At 39.4% G+C, this 16655-nt stretch overlaps 1 protein-coding gene across 1 annotated transcript in view; it reads left to right on the plus strand.

Annotated features, from left to right (window-relative positions):
• Window positions 1–300: 300 nt before the first annotated feature.
• The window catches only part of LOC133653510 (metabotropic glutamate receptor 7-like), a 133912-nt gene continuing 117557 nt past the window's right edge, over window positions 301–16655 (plus strand). The window contains exon 1 of the mRNA XM_062052863.1: window positions 301–520. Within this exon, the coding sequence (XP_061908847.1) occupies window positions 409–520 (112 nt within the window). The 5' untranslated portion in view covers window positions 301–408. The remainder of the gene's footprint in view (window positions 521–16655) is intronic.

The raw sequence follows: 16655 nt of genomic DNA on the forward strand, positions 1-16655 counted from the left end.
CAAATCATATTGTATATCATGTCATTGTATGTTATATATTATGCATGTTTGAAGCACTGCAGGAATGACACCTGGACCATGACGATAGAGGATTTCTCCTAAAATAGCTCCACCCACTTTTTCCACCCTGAGTGCAGTTGCCAGGCAACCAAGGGGGACTCCAGGAAGTGTCTGCCAAGAAATACTGTAGCTGAATGCATAAGCCCACCTTTATCAAATTGTCATGGTTGATTATCTTCAGCCAGGAACCCAAGATGACCCTTTCCAGAGTACGTAAACATTCCCTTTCTTCTCCTTTTCTAGATCCCTCAGATCAGCTATGCGTCGACAGCTCCGGAGTTGAGTGACGATCGGCGCTATGACTTCTTCTCAAGAGTGGTTCCTCCAGACTCCTTTCAGGCCCAGGCCATGGTGGATATAATTCGAGCGCTGGGATGGAGTTACGTCTCCACCATCGCTTCAGAAGGCAGCTATGGAGAGAAAGGAGTGGAGGCCTTCACACAGCTCTCCAAAGAAGCAGGTTAGTGAAGCCAAGTTGTTGTTGTTTTTTCTTTCCTCAAACACATTTGTGTTATTTAAAACAAACTTGGCCTTTTCCACCCAGCAGAAAATCTGTTTTGCATTTCCAATTCCTCTTAATGTTCCTTGTTTTGGAAAAATGAATTATTGATGTTTGGCAACTTCTGCCTCAGCTCCCCAGTGAGCAGCAGAGTGTTACTGGAGATGTAGACAGACACAGAAGAACCTTGTAGAGAACATATCACAATAATGAGCATTGCAGGGTTTTTTTTTTGTTTTTGGTTTTTTATGTAACCATTTTAGCATTTTACATTTGCAAAAGCACACTAGGAATCGTGTGAATGTGTCTGATTTATTTTCTCTGGACAACCCAGAAAAGAGAATTTGGCATGGGTTTTGTGTTACAGTGTCTCCTTTCTGTTTCACTCATCCTCATCCTTTTTCCTTTTGTGTATCCCAGCTACTGAGAGTGCTCAGCACTGAGAATGGTAATGATCCTCAGTCATCTTGGTACTCAGCCAGAACAAACCACTTTGGTTGCTTGTATGAGGCAGCAGCCCTTTAGATATTTCATCCTTTTAGAAATGAATCCATACCCCTTTTGGCAAGGGTCTTATTTATTCGAGAGACCATACAGGTACATACAGCCAAAAGCCCTGATCGGTTTCTAAACATAGACCCAGAATTAGTCCTGTGGGTAAAATTAACTATATAATTCCAAGATAATGTCAAGTAATTCACAATAACCCAGAGAATAAACCTATTGTGTTCCAAATGTCTACCTACGACAGGGGTCGGCAACCCGCGGCTCCGGAGCCGCATGCGGCTCTTTGATCACTCTGATGCGGCTCAGCTGCACACTTGCCGACCCCCCCGATTTTTCCGGGAGACTTCCGAATTTCGGTGCCAGAAGAGTTAGGGATGCATGGGATTCTGGGTATTTGTTCTGTTGTGTTTATGTTGTGTTACGTTGCGGATGTTCTCCCGAAATGTGTTTGTCATTCTTTTTTGGTATGGGTTCACAGTGTGGCGCATATTTGTAAGAGTGTTAAAGTTGTTTTATACGGCCACCAACAGTGTAACCTGTATGGCTGTTGACCAAGTATGCCTTGCAGTCACTTACGTGTGTCTGCATAAGCCTCATACAACATGTAACTGGGCTGGCACGCTGTTAATACAGGTTGTAGAGGGTGCTAAAGACAGTTATTATTGTTGTTTGGGTGAAAACCAGCAGACATCCGATAGAATAGTTGCCCTGAATTTCGGGAGTCTCCCGGAAAAATCGGGAGGGTTGGCAATTATGACGCTGTCAAGTGCCATTCATATAAAACTCGCGGGCCGCACTAACATTAAATTTTCATATTAAGGTGCAGGCCACAAAATAACGTCTCGCGGGTCGCGTGTCTGGTTTATACATAGCACAAAGGAAACAAAAATCTTTGTATGCAGCATTGTTATTGAAAGAGGGTACATAGAGGAACTGTTTATCTAACATAGTAACTAGAGATGTCCATAATATCGGCCTGCCGATATTTTCGGCCGATAAATGCTTTAAAATGTAATATCGGAAAATATTGGTATCGTTTTTTTATTATCGGTATCAGTTTTTATTTATTTTATTTTTATTTATTTTTTATTATATCAACATAAAAAACACAAGATACACTTACAATTAGTGCACCAACCCAAAAAAAACTATCTCCCCCATTTACACTTATTCACACTCATTCACACTCAATCACACAAAAGGGTTGTTTCTTTCTGTTATTAATATTCTGATTCCTACATTATATATCAATACAGTCTGCAAGGGATACAGTCCGTAAGCACACATGATTGTGCGTGCTGCTGGTCCACTAATAGTACTAACCTTTAACAGTTAATTTTACTAATTTTCATTCATTACTAGTTTCTATGTAACTGTTTTTATATTGTTTTATTTTCTTTTTTATTCAAGAAAATGTTTTTAATTTATTTATCTTATTTTATTTTATACATTTTAAAAAAAAGGACCTTATCTTCACCATACCTGGTTGTCCAAATTAGGCATAATAATGTGTTAATTCCACGACTGTATATATCGTATCGGTTGATATCGGTATCGGTTGATATCGGTATCGGTAAATAAAGAGTTGGACAATATCGGAATATCGGATATCGGCAAAAAGCCATTATCGAACATCCCTAATAAGTGAAGTGAATTAGTAAAGTGAATTACATTTATATAGCGCTTTTTCTCAAGTGACTCAAAGCGCTTTACATATTGAAACCCAATATCTAAGTTACATTCAAACCAGTGTGGGTGGCACTGGGAGCAGGTGGGTAAAGTGTCTTGCCCAAGGACACAACGGCAGTGACTAGGATGGCGGAAGCGGGGATCGAACCTGCAACCCTCAAGTTGCTGGCACGGCCGCTCTACCAACCGAGCTATACCGCCCCATAGTAAATAGTAACACATCGCCTTGCAACGGCAAACTACGGCATTAGCCATAAACAGCAGACCAGCTGTTGTGTTTGTAATGCACAACATAATGAGATAGGACACCAATCTGTACTGACTGAAAAACATGAACAATCATATTACAGTAACTGTAAAGTATTAGACCACAATTCATGTTTTGTTTGTAAACAGCTAGCTCGACGGTGTATGTAGTTGTAATAACAATAGCATGGTGTGCTGCATGTATCACGATCAATATTATAGTGACTTACTCAATTTGGTCAAGTTGGCCGGTGACGTTTACAGTTGATTTTGGGCAAGCGGGGTTTGTTAGCACAAACAGTTTGTCTTTCGTTGTGATGAAGTTTCTTTGAGCAGTATCCTCCTTGCCAGATACAAAAAGCCAAAAATAGTCATCTTTGTCGTCTCTTACGAAGTCTGCCATGATGGGAAAACACACGCGTTTGTTGCCGAAAGTAAGAAGTATATTGCTATGGTCACTGAAGTAAATGTGCCCAGGAAAATAAGTTCTGGTAACGCTTAAAATGATCAAAATATGGGAAATATTCTACGTATTTAATATTGTTATGGAAATGTCTGTGACTACATGTTATATATATTTAAAGGCCTACTGAAAGCCACTACTACCGACCACGCAGTCTGATAGTTTATATATCAACGATGAAATCTTAACATTGCAACACATGCCAATACGGCCGGGTTAACTTATAAAGTGACATTTTAAAATTCCCGGGAAATATCTGGCTGAAACATCGCGGTATGATGACGTATGCGCGTGACGAAGTCCGAGTAACGGAAGTTATGGTACCCCGTAGAATCCTATACAAAAAGCTCTGTTTTCATTTCATAATTCCACAGTATTCTGGACATCTTTTGCAATTTTTTTAATGAACAATGAAGGCTGCAAAGAAGAAAGTTGTAGGTGGGATCAGTGTATTAGCAGCGGACTACAGCAACACAACCAGGAGGACTTTGTTGGAGAGCAGACGCGCTAGCCGCCGACCTCCCCTTGACTTCCTACGTCTCCGGGCCGCCAAACGCATCGGGCGAAGTCCTTCGTCCTTCTGCCGATCGCTGGAACGCAGGTGAGCACGGGTGTTGATGAGCAAATGAGGGCTGGCTGGCGTAGGTGGAGAGCTAATGTTTTTAGCATAGCTCTGTGCAGTCCGGTTGCTAAGTTAGCTTCAATGGCGTCGTTAGCACAGCATTGTTAACCTTCGCCAGCCTGGAAAGCATTAACCGTGTATTTACATGTCCACGGATTAATAGTATTGTTGATTTTCTATCTATACTTCCAGTCAGGGGTTTATTTCTTTTGTTTCTATATGCAGTTAAAGCAAGATGCTATCACGTTAGCTCGTAGCTAAAGCATTTCGCCGATGTATTGTCGTGGAGATAAAAGGCACTGAATGTCCATTTCGCGTTCTCGACTCTCATTTTCAAGAGGATATAGTATCCGAGGTGGTTCAAAATACAAATCTGTGATCTACAATAGAAAAAGGAGAGTGTGGAATCCAATGAGCCAGCTTGTACCTAAGTTACGGTCAGAGCGAAAAAAGATACGTCCATCTCTGCCTCTCAAGTCATTCACTGTAACGTTCCTCATCTACGAATCTTTCATCCTCGCTCAAATTAATGGGGTAATCATCACTTTCTCGGTCCGAATCTCTCTCGCTCCATTGTAAACAACGGGGAATTGTGAGGAATCCTAGCTCCTGTGACGTCACGCTACTTCCGGTACAGGCAAGGCTTTTTTTATCAGCGAGCAAAAGTTGCAAACTTTATCGTCGATTTTCTCTACTAAATACTTTCAGCAAAAATATGGCAATATCGCGAAATGATCAAGTATGACACATAGAATGGATCTGCTATTCCCGTTTAAATAAAAAAAAATCATTTCAGTAGGCCTTTAAAGCGTGTACATAAAACATTAATACAGGGTTTTAAAGTTATTTTAAAGGGCTTTCCAAGGTGTACCCTGCCTCCCGCCCGATTGCAGGTGCTGCAACCCTAAAAGAGACAGGCGGTAGAAAATAGGTGAATGGATGAAGGCAACATAGGGAACTCCCATTCGCCGCATATTGTAAGTGTTTTTTTAATAGACGTATGTGCTTGTCTCTCGTAATGATTGTGAATAACAGGCTACATTTAAAGTGCAGTTCCCCTTTTAGAGTGCACCCTGACATCCAGTAGAACCTCAACTTCTTGGTTGTGTGACATAATTTGTATCTCAACACATTGTAAGTTTAAATACCACTGTACATTGGATGTCGGACTGACACAGTATTGATATCTGATATTAATGCATCAATATAATTGTACTTCAAGTTATGTACAGTATGACAGTATTCATATGTTCTGCCACCTTTAATAGATTGTCAGAAAAGCAAGCATCATGCATGTTTGAGCATTTGCAAAGCCGCAAAGTTGCAGATTTTGATTAAAACTGAGTTTTTTTTTAATACAATATGTCCATTTGAGCTTTTTTTCTTCAAAAATATTACATTTTTTTAGATTACTAATTATGTGATAATCAGGCATAAAAAAAAAATCCTCATTATACAGTACAACCTCGATTTACAAACTTAATACATTCTTTAACCTGGTTCGCAAACCGAAAAGTTTGCATAGTGAAGCATAGTTCCCCATAAGAATCAATGTAGACATGAATAATTTGTTGTAACCTCAAAAATGTCCATATTTTAGTAAAAAAAAACTTTGAAGACATTATATTGTACATTTATACATATACAGTATATTGTATATTTAGATCCATCCATCCAACCATTTTCCGCCGCTTATCCGAGTACGGGACGCGGGGGCAGCAGTCTAAGCAGAGATGCCCAGACTTCCCAGTCCTGAGCCACCTCCTCTAGTTCTACAGGGGGGATACTGAGGCGTTCCCAGGCCAGCTATGAAACATAGTCCCTCCAACGTGTCCTAGGTCTGCCCTAAGGTCTCCTCCCGGCTGGACATGCCCGCAACACCTCACCAGGGATGCGTCCAGGAGGCATCTGTAGTAGATGCTCGAGCCAACTCAGCTGGCTCCTCTCGATGTGAAGGAGCAGGAAATTAATTTATGCCGCTTGAATTTGCGACCTTGTCCTTTCGGTCATTACCCAAAGCTAGTGACCATAGGTGAGGGTAGGAACGTAGACTGAACGGTAAATCGAGAGCTCCGCCTTCTGGCTCAGCTCCTTCTTCACCACAACAGACCAGTACAGCGCTGCACCAATCCGTATGTCAATCTCGCATTCCACTCTTCCCTCGCTCGTGAAAAAGACCCCTGAGATACTTGAACTTCTCCACTTGAGGCAGAACTTCACTCCCGACCCGAGGGGTGCAGTCCACCCTTTTCTGTCTACACACCGTGTCTGCTTGTAAGTACTTTGTGATTGTGCGCTGCCGAATACGCTCCTCGACTCGTAAACCCAGCAATGTCATGACGTGACGGCCTGCCGTCATACCCGTTAAAAAAAAAATTGGAAATCGGTACTTTATAAACAGATTATAGTACCATTTTTGATTCATTAGTACTGCGATACTGTACTAGTACCGGTATACAGTACAACCCTATTATATATATATATATATATATATATATATATATATATATATATATATATATATATATATATATATATATATATATATATATATATATATATATATATATATATATATATATATATACACAGTCTGTTTCGCAGGGAAATATATATATATATATACTGTATATATGCAGTATTTAGCAGCTTAGTCACCCCTACATACATATATATATATATATATATATATATATATATATATATATATATATATATATATATATATATATATATATACATACATATATATATATATATATATATATATATATATATATATATATATATATATATATACCAGCTGTATAATCACTCGCCATACAGCAATAGATGACATCTGCCTATTACCTGACACCTGACATGTTAGCTACTTCTCTTTGTTTATAATGTCTATTTTCTATTTCCTGCTGGACCTACTCTCCATTTTATGCTGCTGCTGTCATATAGACTGTATATACTGTAATATTGTACATGGTCATTGGTTTATATTGTATATATGTTATAGACATAATATAATATATCTGTATATAAATTACTCTGTACACATATTATGTATATATTCGTATATATGTTAGATTTTTTATAGCTATATTAGTCTATTTATACCTGCATTGTCCTTTCCATCATTGTAACTGAGCTACTGTGTTGAACAATTTCCCTTGTGGGTCATTAAAGTTTGTCTAAGTCTAAGTCTAAGTCTATATATATATATATATATATATATATATATATATATATATATATATATATATATATATATATATATATATATATATATATATATATATATATAATATATTTATATATGTACTGTATACATGTGTACAGAATGTAAACAGGATGTGACGTAGGGGGCACCGCCTCTTCAAAATTGCATCCCACGATGGCTTCAAGCGGCATGCAAAATGAATGAATGAATAAAACGTTCGTACGCCGAGACATGGTTCGCACACACAGATGTAATGGTTGGTATACCGTAAAGGTCGCAAACAGAGGCGCTCGTAAATAAATGTTCCACTGTACTTAACCACATAATAATATGGCTCACTGTAGTGAGCTGGAGTCGCACAGAAAATGGTCAGTGGCAAACTCACAATTGCTTGAAGGCAACACTCTTTTATTTGCTAATAGCAGCTTTGTAAGCACTCATCTACAGTATACAGCACAAAAGAACAGAGGGACACCAACTCGTACCATTATCACATTCATTGTCATAAGATATTTTGGGCGTCTCAATTTCTTACGTTTATTTACTATTTGCGGGTGGACTCATATCGTAACTTCCGCGAGTGGTGGGGATCTACTGAACTCTTTCCTGCACAAAATTAGGGGTAGTAGTGTAGCAGTGTAGCATAAATTGGATGGATAGATGGAGGAGATAAGGCTAAGACGCGTCCTTCAGCTTTGGCAGCATATTTGCAGTATTTAGCAGCTTAGTCACCCCTACAAATAAAGCACCATTGTTCGTGATAGTTTTCCTGAACTTTAGGTTAGCTTATTGCACATTGAATCAAACATTAGCAATAAGATAGTGTATTATTGTTCAAAAAGAAACTGGATATGTATATCCTGAATGATCTATGATTGTCCATCAATGAAAGTCTTGCTTTACATGCAAACCAACAAGAGCACGTAGTCTGTTGCTCCTCACGTGCACCTCTGTGCATCCCAATCCATTTGGTAAACCTACAGGGAGGGATCACTGTCTCCTGCAGCACACTAATGTGCACAAACCTCAAAAATGGAAAAAAGAAGCAATGAAACCCTGCAGGCACTGCTCTTCAGTACAGCATGCATAAATATTTTAGCTGCGTGCATTCACATCCAGTGTGATCACTCATTAAAACTTGAAGAAGCTCTTTGCGGCTGTGTAATATACATTGACTTGCAGCTGCACACAGTTAAAGTGTGGTCTGAGAAGTTCTCCTGATTTAAGGCTTATTTTCAAAGTTTTACTTCACCCTGGATGCTGATAAACACAGCTTCCTCCAGTTTGATTTCTCAAACACACTTCATATGGATTTTTTTTAAATACATTTACACGGAGCAGTAAACAGACTGTTATTATGGTGAGTCTTTACCAGCAATGCCGGGAGAATTGAATAACAGTGCGCTTGTTGACTCATCCTTTTGCAGCTAAGCAGCAATCATTTTAGCATATTTTGTATTGAAATACAAATGGGAATTATTTGCTTTAAGGAAACCCTTCAAAGATCTCCAGGCATCTTATCTTTAATAAACACATTAATTATGCAAGAGTGTATCTCAGGATTCATTCACACAGTTTTGCACCAAAGTTCAGTCAAGCCTTTAAAAAAGAAGTAAACATTTGAATGTTAATATTTACCAGTTATACTATATCAGAGGTAACAGTGGGAAAAATTATTGCGATGTTTCATATCTTGATGTGTCAGGGTACTTTAATAATAGAGTAGTAAATATTGATTTTGTTGCTGTCCTATAAAAAATAATGGTGTATGTGCTGTTCGCTATTTGTGATTTTGACCTTTTAATGTGAATGGTCCTATTTTACTCCATGTATTTCCAACACTGCTTACAGTATATAAATTAATAACAATATAGTATCAATTTGTTTTGGGTTATTTGCATCTTGTATTGATCAAAGACTCCTAACATGGTCAAGACAAAGGCCAATCATTTTAAATAATGACAAACTTAGATATTGAACGCAAAGTTTTAAAGTGGTAATTAGGGCTCAGACCAGACCAATCAAACCAAAACTGATACAGCTGTATTTGTAGTCCGAATGACGGCATTTGGTATAAATCGATATCTTAAAAAAAGGTGCAAAGTGCTTAAGATTGCCCAAGTGTTTTATGGCTAGATAACTAGTGTTGACAGTACTCAGATTATTTTTGTTGTAAGCAGTAACGAAATGTGTTGTTTATTCTTAAAAGTAATTAGTTAGCCTTTACTATGTCAAAGCAGTTTTCGTTCATTTTGTACATTAACGTAAGGTTTATAGCCGCACGCTTGTGCACGTGGATAGATGGAGCTTCTACATGCTAACTGCGGTGAAAGCCACTGGCTGTTAAGTTTAAAACTACTTTTCCGCCCGCCAGCCGCTATACTACTGTAGCTTAGTCCGCACAGGCTTTGGGTAGAGGCACATTCAAGCTGAAGAATAGTTAAACATTTGACATTGCTAGCTGCTGTGCTCAGTCACTAACATAAGTAAACAACATAAACAGATGAGATTAGGGATAAAGTTGCTACAAGGAGAAAAATAGGTTCTCAGGAAAATTGGTGCATGTTTAAATAAAGTTGTAGTCACTCACCAATAACCAAATGCAGTCGCTGACCAAAACATTGCATCACTCTGCAGTCAAGAAGTCGACACAGGGGTGACGTATTCTTTCAAAAAGTTTGTTTTGATGTGTCGTTGTGTGTCAGAGAAGCCTACGTAAACACGCAAGGGGCGGGGTTGAGCCAAAGGGTATGTCCTGTGTTTCGCCTCTCAGTCGCAGAGAAGAGCAAACAGCCGTAACGAAGGCACATCAAATATATACCGCTTTCTCAATTATACCGGTATTACATACAATACCGGTATACCGCCCAGCCCTACTGGCTATAAAGGTTTATAGTCTCTGAAGTAAATATGATTAATGCAGGCAGTTCTAATTCAGGTGGCTAAAATTACAATACATGGGTTACGGTGCGATTCAAAAACAATTAATTCACAGAACAGAACAATTCAATGCAATTTGATTTAGTGTAAGATCGATTTACTAAGATGAGCTGTTGGTACACTTTGACAGCCAACTTAGACCCGGAAATGGCAAAAAAAAGACCCCAAAAAACACTCTGTCAACCCCTCTTTTCTCAGTCATTCTTTATCTAAACGGGAATATATCAACATCCTGACAGTCGGCAACCCAGTGAGAGCAGACATTGTACAGTAATTGGTGTTAAATTACATTTGTTCACTCTCATGAAGTCTGCAGTGAGGAGTAATCAGTGATGTTGTGGAAGGGAAAAGTGACTGTTGTGATGCATTTATGAAATTAATGTGGAACAATATGATTATAATGAGCAACATATGTAAATATTACACATTATGTGCCTGTTATTACATCACATATACTGTATACTTACAGCCTGATGGTAGTGTTTGGGTGTATTTTTAAGTGCTTTATAGGCAGACTAGAGCGACTCCTGTATGCTCCATAGCAAGCGGATTTTTGGGCACATTTATTTACTAGTGAGAGTGCATAAAAACATCCACTTCTTTTTTTGCTATTACAGCCATGTTGCAACTTTTAATGCATATTATTTGTGTAATAGTTGTGATTTGTTGTATTTTGAGCAACTCGAACCCAGAATGGCAAGTGAGCTATAATTAGACTATTCACACAAGACTGTATAGAAGACTTTGTTATTGTTGCAGCATCTTTGCAGCGTGATGTACAAGACCTTGAGACGTTGTTTGTGGCTGCCCTATTTGAATGCCAAAGGCATGAGTAGGATTCTCACTTCACCACTTCAAGGAGAACCATCTCGTGGACTAATGCAATATGGCTACCCTATTCCTCGAGCCAAGTGTAGAGTGATGGTCAGCTTGTATCGATCTCTTGTTTGTTTTTTTCTATTCTCTTCTTTCTATCCTCTGCCTGGTTGAGACACTGTTCCACTGCGGACCTTATGTTTGGCTCCAGGTGAATCTGACAGAGATAAATCTTGTTTGTCTGTTTCACTGCCTGTCTGGACATTTGAAGAAAACCTCCCACAAAATAGCGCAGTGGAATTGATTGTAGCAAGTTGCCAATATTCCCTTGGAGAGTAGTGTTAGTTAGCAGCCATAGCGATGTGGGGAGGAAGCCTGATGCTTCTGAAAATGGTGTAAAATAGAGCATGATATTTTCTGCGTGCCCTAATGCCATTGCCAAGCCTCAGACTGGCAGAGTAACAGCATGCAGGAAATAGAAGGATGCGAAAAACACGGATGCCATCCGCACGTCACCTCATTTTGATGTGCTCCCATTTATTCAGGATCAAAGACTGAAGGAGAAAAAAAATAGCCTTCTTTCACTGTCAAGGTGATAAATGGAATTTTCAGCATTTAGGCTCCCGCTGAGGTTTGGCTTCGCATGGTGTTGAGTAGACAAGTGGGAGGTCAAATCCATTGAGAGCCTTCAATTTTGAGAAAGCAAAATGGGGAAACTTGATTCATTGGCACAGAGTGCATTTTCATACACTATATTGCCAAAAGTATTCGGCCACCCATCCAAATGATAAGAATCAGGTGTCCTAATCACTTGGCCCGGTGTATAAAATCAAGCACTCAGGCATGAGGACTGTTTCTACAAACAATTGTGAAAGAATGGGCCGCTCTCACTGATTTCCAGCGTGGAGCTGTCATAGGATGCCACCTGTGCAACAAATCCAGTGGTGAAATTTCCTTGCTCCTAAATATTCCAAAGTCAACTTTATTATAAGAAAAGTGAAGAGTTTGGGAACAACAGCAAGTCAGCCACCAAGTGGTAGGCCATGTAAACTGACAGAGAGGGGTTGGCGGATGCTGAAGCCCATAGTGCAAAGACTTTCTGCACAGTCAGTTGCTACAGAGCTCCTAACTTCATGTGACCTTCCAATTAACCCACATACAGTACGCAGAGAGCTTAATGGAATGGGTTTCCATGGCCGAGCAGCTGCATCTAAGCCATGCATCACCAAGTCCAATGCCAAGCGTCGGATGCAGTGGTGTAAAGCACGTCGCCACTGGACTCTAGATGGAGATGCCTTCTCTTGACTGATGAATCACACTTTTCCATCTGGCAATCTGATGGACCAGTCTGGATTTGGAGGTTGCCAGGAGAACACTACATTTCGGACTGCATTGTGCCGAGTGTGACATTTGGTGGAGGAGGAATTATGGTGTGGGGTTTGTTTTTCAGGATTTGGGCTTGGCCCCTTAGTTACAGTGAAAGGAACGTTGAATGCTCCAGGGTACCAAGACATTTTGGACGATTCCATGGGATGGCACTTCAAGTTCATATGTGAGTAAAGGCAGGTGGCCAAATACTTTTGGCAATATAGTGTATCTAAGAGGAAAGGAGGGTGAGGGTGAATAATTGAACCGGTTTAATGCACTGCATGACCTATGGCCCCGTTGACAGATTAAGAAGGAACGTCCAAGCGTTTAGCCATCATGATCATTAAACTGGCTTCTGTGTATTAATCACAAAGGGAGCAGGGGGGATGCCACCTCAATACACACAGTGTTGACACCAGGCTGTTTGATGGTCACCCGTACGTGATTAGGTGCAGTTAAAATAGCCCTCTTAATTTCAGCTCAACACGGTGCTTTGCAATTGATCAACTATATACGTATTGTGATATCATAGCAGTGAGACAATGTGACTTAACAACCAATTCAAAAAAGTCCTGTGTGCTGAAGTTATGTGTAGACAAAAAACACAAACATCATCAAATCACATTGCTTGTAATACATCTTAAGTGGAACCTGTAAAGTCAAACACAATGTGTTGGCCAGCATCTGATTTTAAAACTAATTATTTTATAAGGAATACCGGAAATATTAATAACACACTGTAGAGCCATCTTTAAAGTTTTACGACTTCAACTGTCGTTTGTTACTAACATTAATCCTGTTACCTGTCACACATCTGTAAAAGTATGTTAAGCCATATTACTATTAATACATTAAAGCAATTAATCACCCACATATTCACTTTACATATGATAATGACGGTACAATGCATTTTGTCGCAAAGTGCACCAGAGATGCACCTCACACATTAAACTTAATAACTAGTGTAAAAAAAATGTTTCTCACATTCTGCTTCTCTTAACAACACTTTTTGAGGATGGGACTTATTTTAGAATATGTGTTATAAGAAGAAAATAATGATTCAAATAAACAAACACATGATTAAAACTAATTTCTGAACTGAGCTGTTGTGTGATATCTTCCACATCCACTTCTGGCTAATACTGAGTTTTGAGACTTAAAGGGCATATTTTCCCAATGTCAATTATATTCGGATTTGTTTAACGTCCAAGCAGGTAAGTCAATTGCTTGTCGGGGTTTTCCCCAGGTACTCCAAAAAAATATATGTGTTAGGCAAATTCAACTCTAAAGTGTCCACAGGTGCACTGTAAAAAATGACCGTGACAAGCAGTTGTTAAATAGCAACGGTAAAACACCTTAAAATTCAAAATAGTTAATAAATGCAGTGGATTCCTGCAAACCAAAAAAACAGTAGATAACCTAAATTACTATGGTTATAATACCTAGAAAACATGGGAATTTACTGTGAAAATAAAGACAAATTGTACAATGTATTTGCAAATACTGTAATATCACAAGCATGCAAATACTCTAAAATGTATGGTATTATTCTGTCTAAACTAAACATTTTCATATTTTACATTTAAATTCACAGTATACCTTTCATTGTTTTAGGGGTTTGAGTTAAAGCATTAGCCTAGTTAACTTGTGGCTAACAACACCGTTTCCTGTATTTTTGTGGCAAGTCGTTTTAGAGATTGAGGGGTTATGTCTAAATAAACCACGCTGTGTGTTTAAGTGTGTTAGAACTGGCTGCAAGCAGCTATTGAAAAGATACGGAGCATTTAAGGCTCATTTTTAATAGCTCACTTGAAGGAACATGTTGCGGAAGGTCATGTTATGAGTTGTCCAGTGAAAAGTTGTACAAATACTTTCAAGTTAAAATCCTCATGTACTGCTCCCATATCTCGGAAACACAGGCAGACGCTAGATACAGTGGAGCAATGGTTAGTGCTCGTGCCTCACAGTGAGAAGGTCCTGGGTTTGATTCTCAGGTTGGGTTTCTTTCTGTGTGGAGTTTGCATGTTCTCCCTGTGACTGCGTGGGTTCTCTCTGGGTACTTTGGTTCCCCCGACCTCCAAAGACATGCACCTGGGGATAGGGCTGAGTGGCAATGCTAAAATTTGCCCTAATTTGGGTTAAGGTGAATTCAGGGCAACCGCAGCTGCAGGTATTTTACTGTAAATTTTGCAGATATTATTATGTTGGTTTTTTTGTATTTAATTTGTTTTACAGTGTGTGAATGTGAGTGTGTATGGTTGTTAGTTTGTCAATATGTCCTATGAATGACTGGTGACCAGTCCAGGGTGTACCCCACCTTTCACCCATAGTCAGGTGAGGTGGAATCCTGTTTACCTGTGGTTCTAATGAGAACCATGCAGTGGTTAAAAAAACTGTTGGAATTTAGAGGTTTCACAGTATTGGTACTAGGACTGTCAAAGTTCACGCATTAAGGCATGTGATTAATCACACACAATAACGTGCAATCAACTAAAACTTTATTGTGTGACATTTGACTATAAAATTGCATTTGTGTTCAAATATAGGGGTCTTTTTTAGGTTAATTTAAATAATGCAAACACATGGTTTAGGATTTAAAACATTCCAAAGTGTGATTAATTTGTTTACAATAAATTATTGTTTGACAGCACATTTTTTTCACAAGCTCTTCAGTTTATTGCCTGCATGACCCTTCTTACATTAAGTTCTAAGAATAACACAAATATTTATGTAGCCAGACAGTGCCCATTAACCAGCTTCTGTACAAACTGTAAATACAACTGATTATTGCATAGTTGCTCATCGTTATCCCTAGTCCGTGTCAACCAGTCAATGAATAGCAGTGCCTCAAGTGTAACGCGTTACTGCTGCTAGAACCCCAACAAACTGTGCTAGACAGTGAGATAGCGCGTGCCATGCCCGCTTTGCAATGGCAATGTGAAAAACCCACTGGGTCTCAATTGTCACACATTTTGCCTGTGATATTTTTCTTTTACCCCTCTGAGTGAAAATAGTGTCACATTGAAAAAAAGTGCGGAAGAACGAGTAAGGCTAGTAAGGTTGACATTTTTCACATCACGCTCCCCAACTAAGACAGACAGCTCTCCTCTCCACCCGTCGGTCTGGGCCCAAGATTCTCCTTCTCTTTTCTTTTTGCGGTGACAGGCGGAGGCGGTCCGACACACACCCCGGTATTCTGCAAGTACAGATACGGCACTCAAATTTTCATCAGGCCTGCCTTTCTGACTACTTGACTGACTGACTGACAGATGAGGTGTTCCAAAGCCATTCAATAATTCAGACACCATCTTGCTACAGCTGGTCAGCAACAGCCAGCTCTGAAGACGAAATCGTCTCCCAATGCTTCTAATCTTCATCAGCCCTTCCTGTGGTCTCTCTCTCATGCTCTCTCTGCATTATTGACTAACATGAGACCCTAATATATTGTGGTTCAAGGCTGTTATAGCACCATTACTCTTCATCACATGCCTTTAGGGTGTTTGTCATTATGCTTTTTCATGAGGCCCAAACTCTTAGAATATTATCTTTTTTTTAGCCTGTGGAATGGATGGGTGAGATAACTACCTGCAGACTGATTGGCCCCTGCAAAAAAGGTGCTGCTAATGTGCTAGTATCAGATGTTAAGTGCGTTGGGTGTCATAATATAAGCTTTCAGGCTGTAATCTCTTTGCAGAAGCTGAGCTTTAGCGTCATCGCTAGGAGACCTACAACCCTGACTTGACTGCACAAATGGCACAGAGCTTGTTTCCGTTTAACAGATACCACAAACCTTTTAGCAGAACCAAACCCATTGGTGGGCACCTTATGTTGAGGTTTAGTCCACTTGGGGGGGGGGGATAACAGAAGTCATCCCACAGGTCTACAGGCACTTTGAGAATCGTTTTTCACATGCCTGCTGATTCTTAGAGAAAGAGAGTTGGCAAAGAGTTCAGCAATTGTCCTTCTTTAGCTTGACAAAAAATGCCACCATCCAAACCAAATTTGGAGATGCATTCTCTGCCAGCCAAAAAACTGTTTGCATCAAAGTAATGAGCCAGAGGAGACTGGCAATTAGGAGTTTACTTCCATTTATCTGTCTACTCAGAGATATGCAAACTGAGACGTCGTTGGATAGGCTATTAAAAATCTTGAGTGGGAGAAAAATGTAATTGGTTTGGGTAAAGCTTTGCTGTTGATTCAGGATGCAAGCTGCTGACCAAGAGGAGGCTTGCTG

The sequence above is a fragment of the Entelurus aequoreus genome, linkage group LG07, assembly GCF_033978785.1.
Source record: "Entelurus aequoreus isolate RoL-2023_Sb linkage group LG07, RoL_Eaeq_v1.1, whole genome shotgun sequence".
Classification (NCBI taxonomy): domain Eukaryota; kingdom Metazoa; phylum Chordata; class Actinopteri; order Syngnathiformes; family Syngnathidae; genus Entelurus; species Entelurus aequoreus.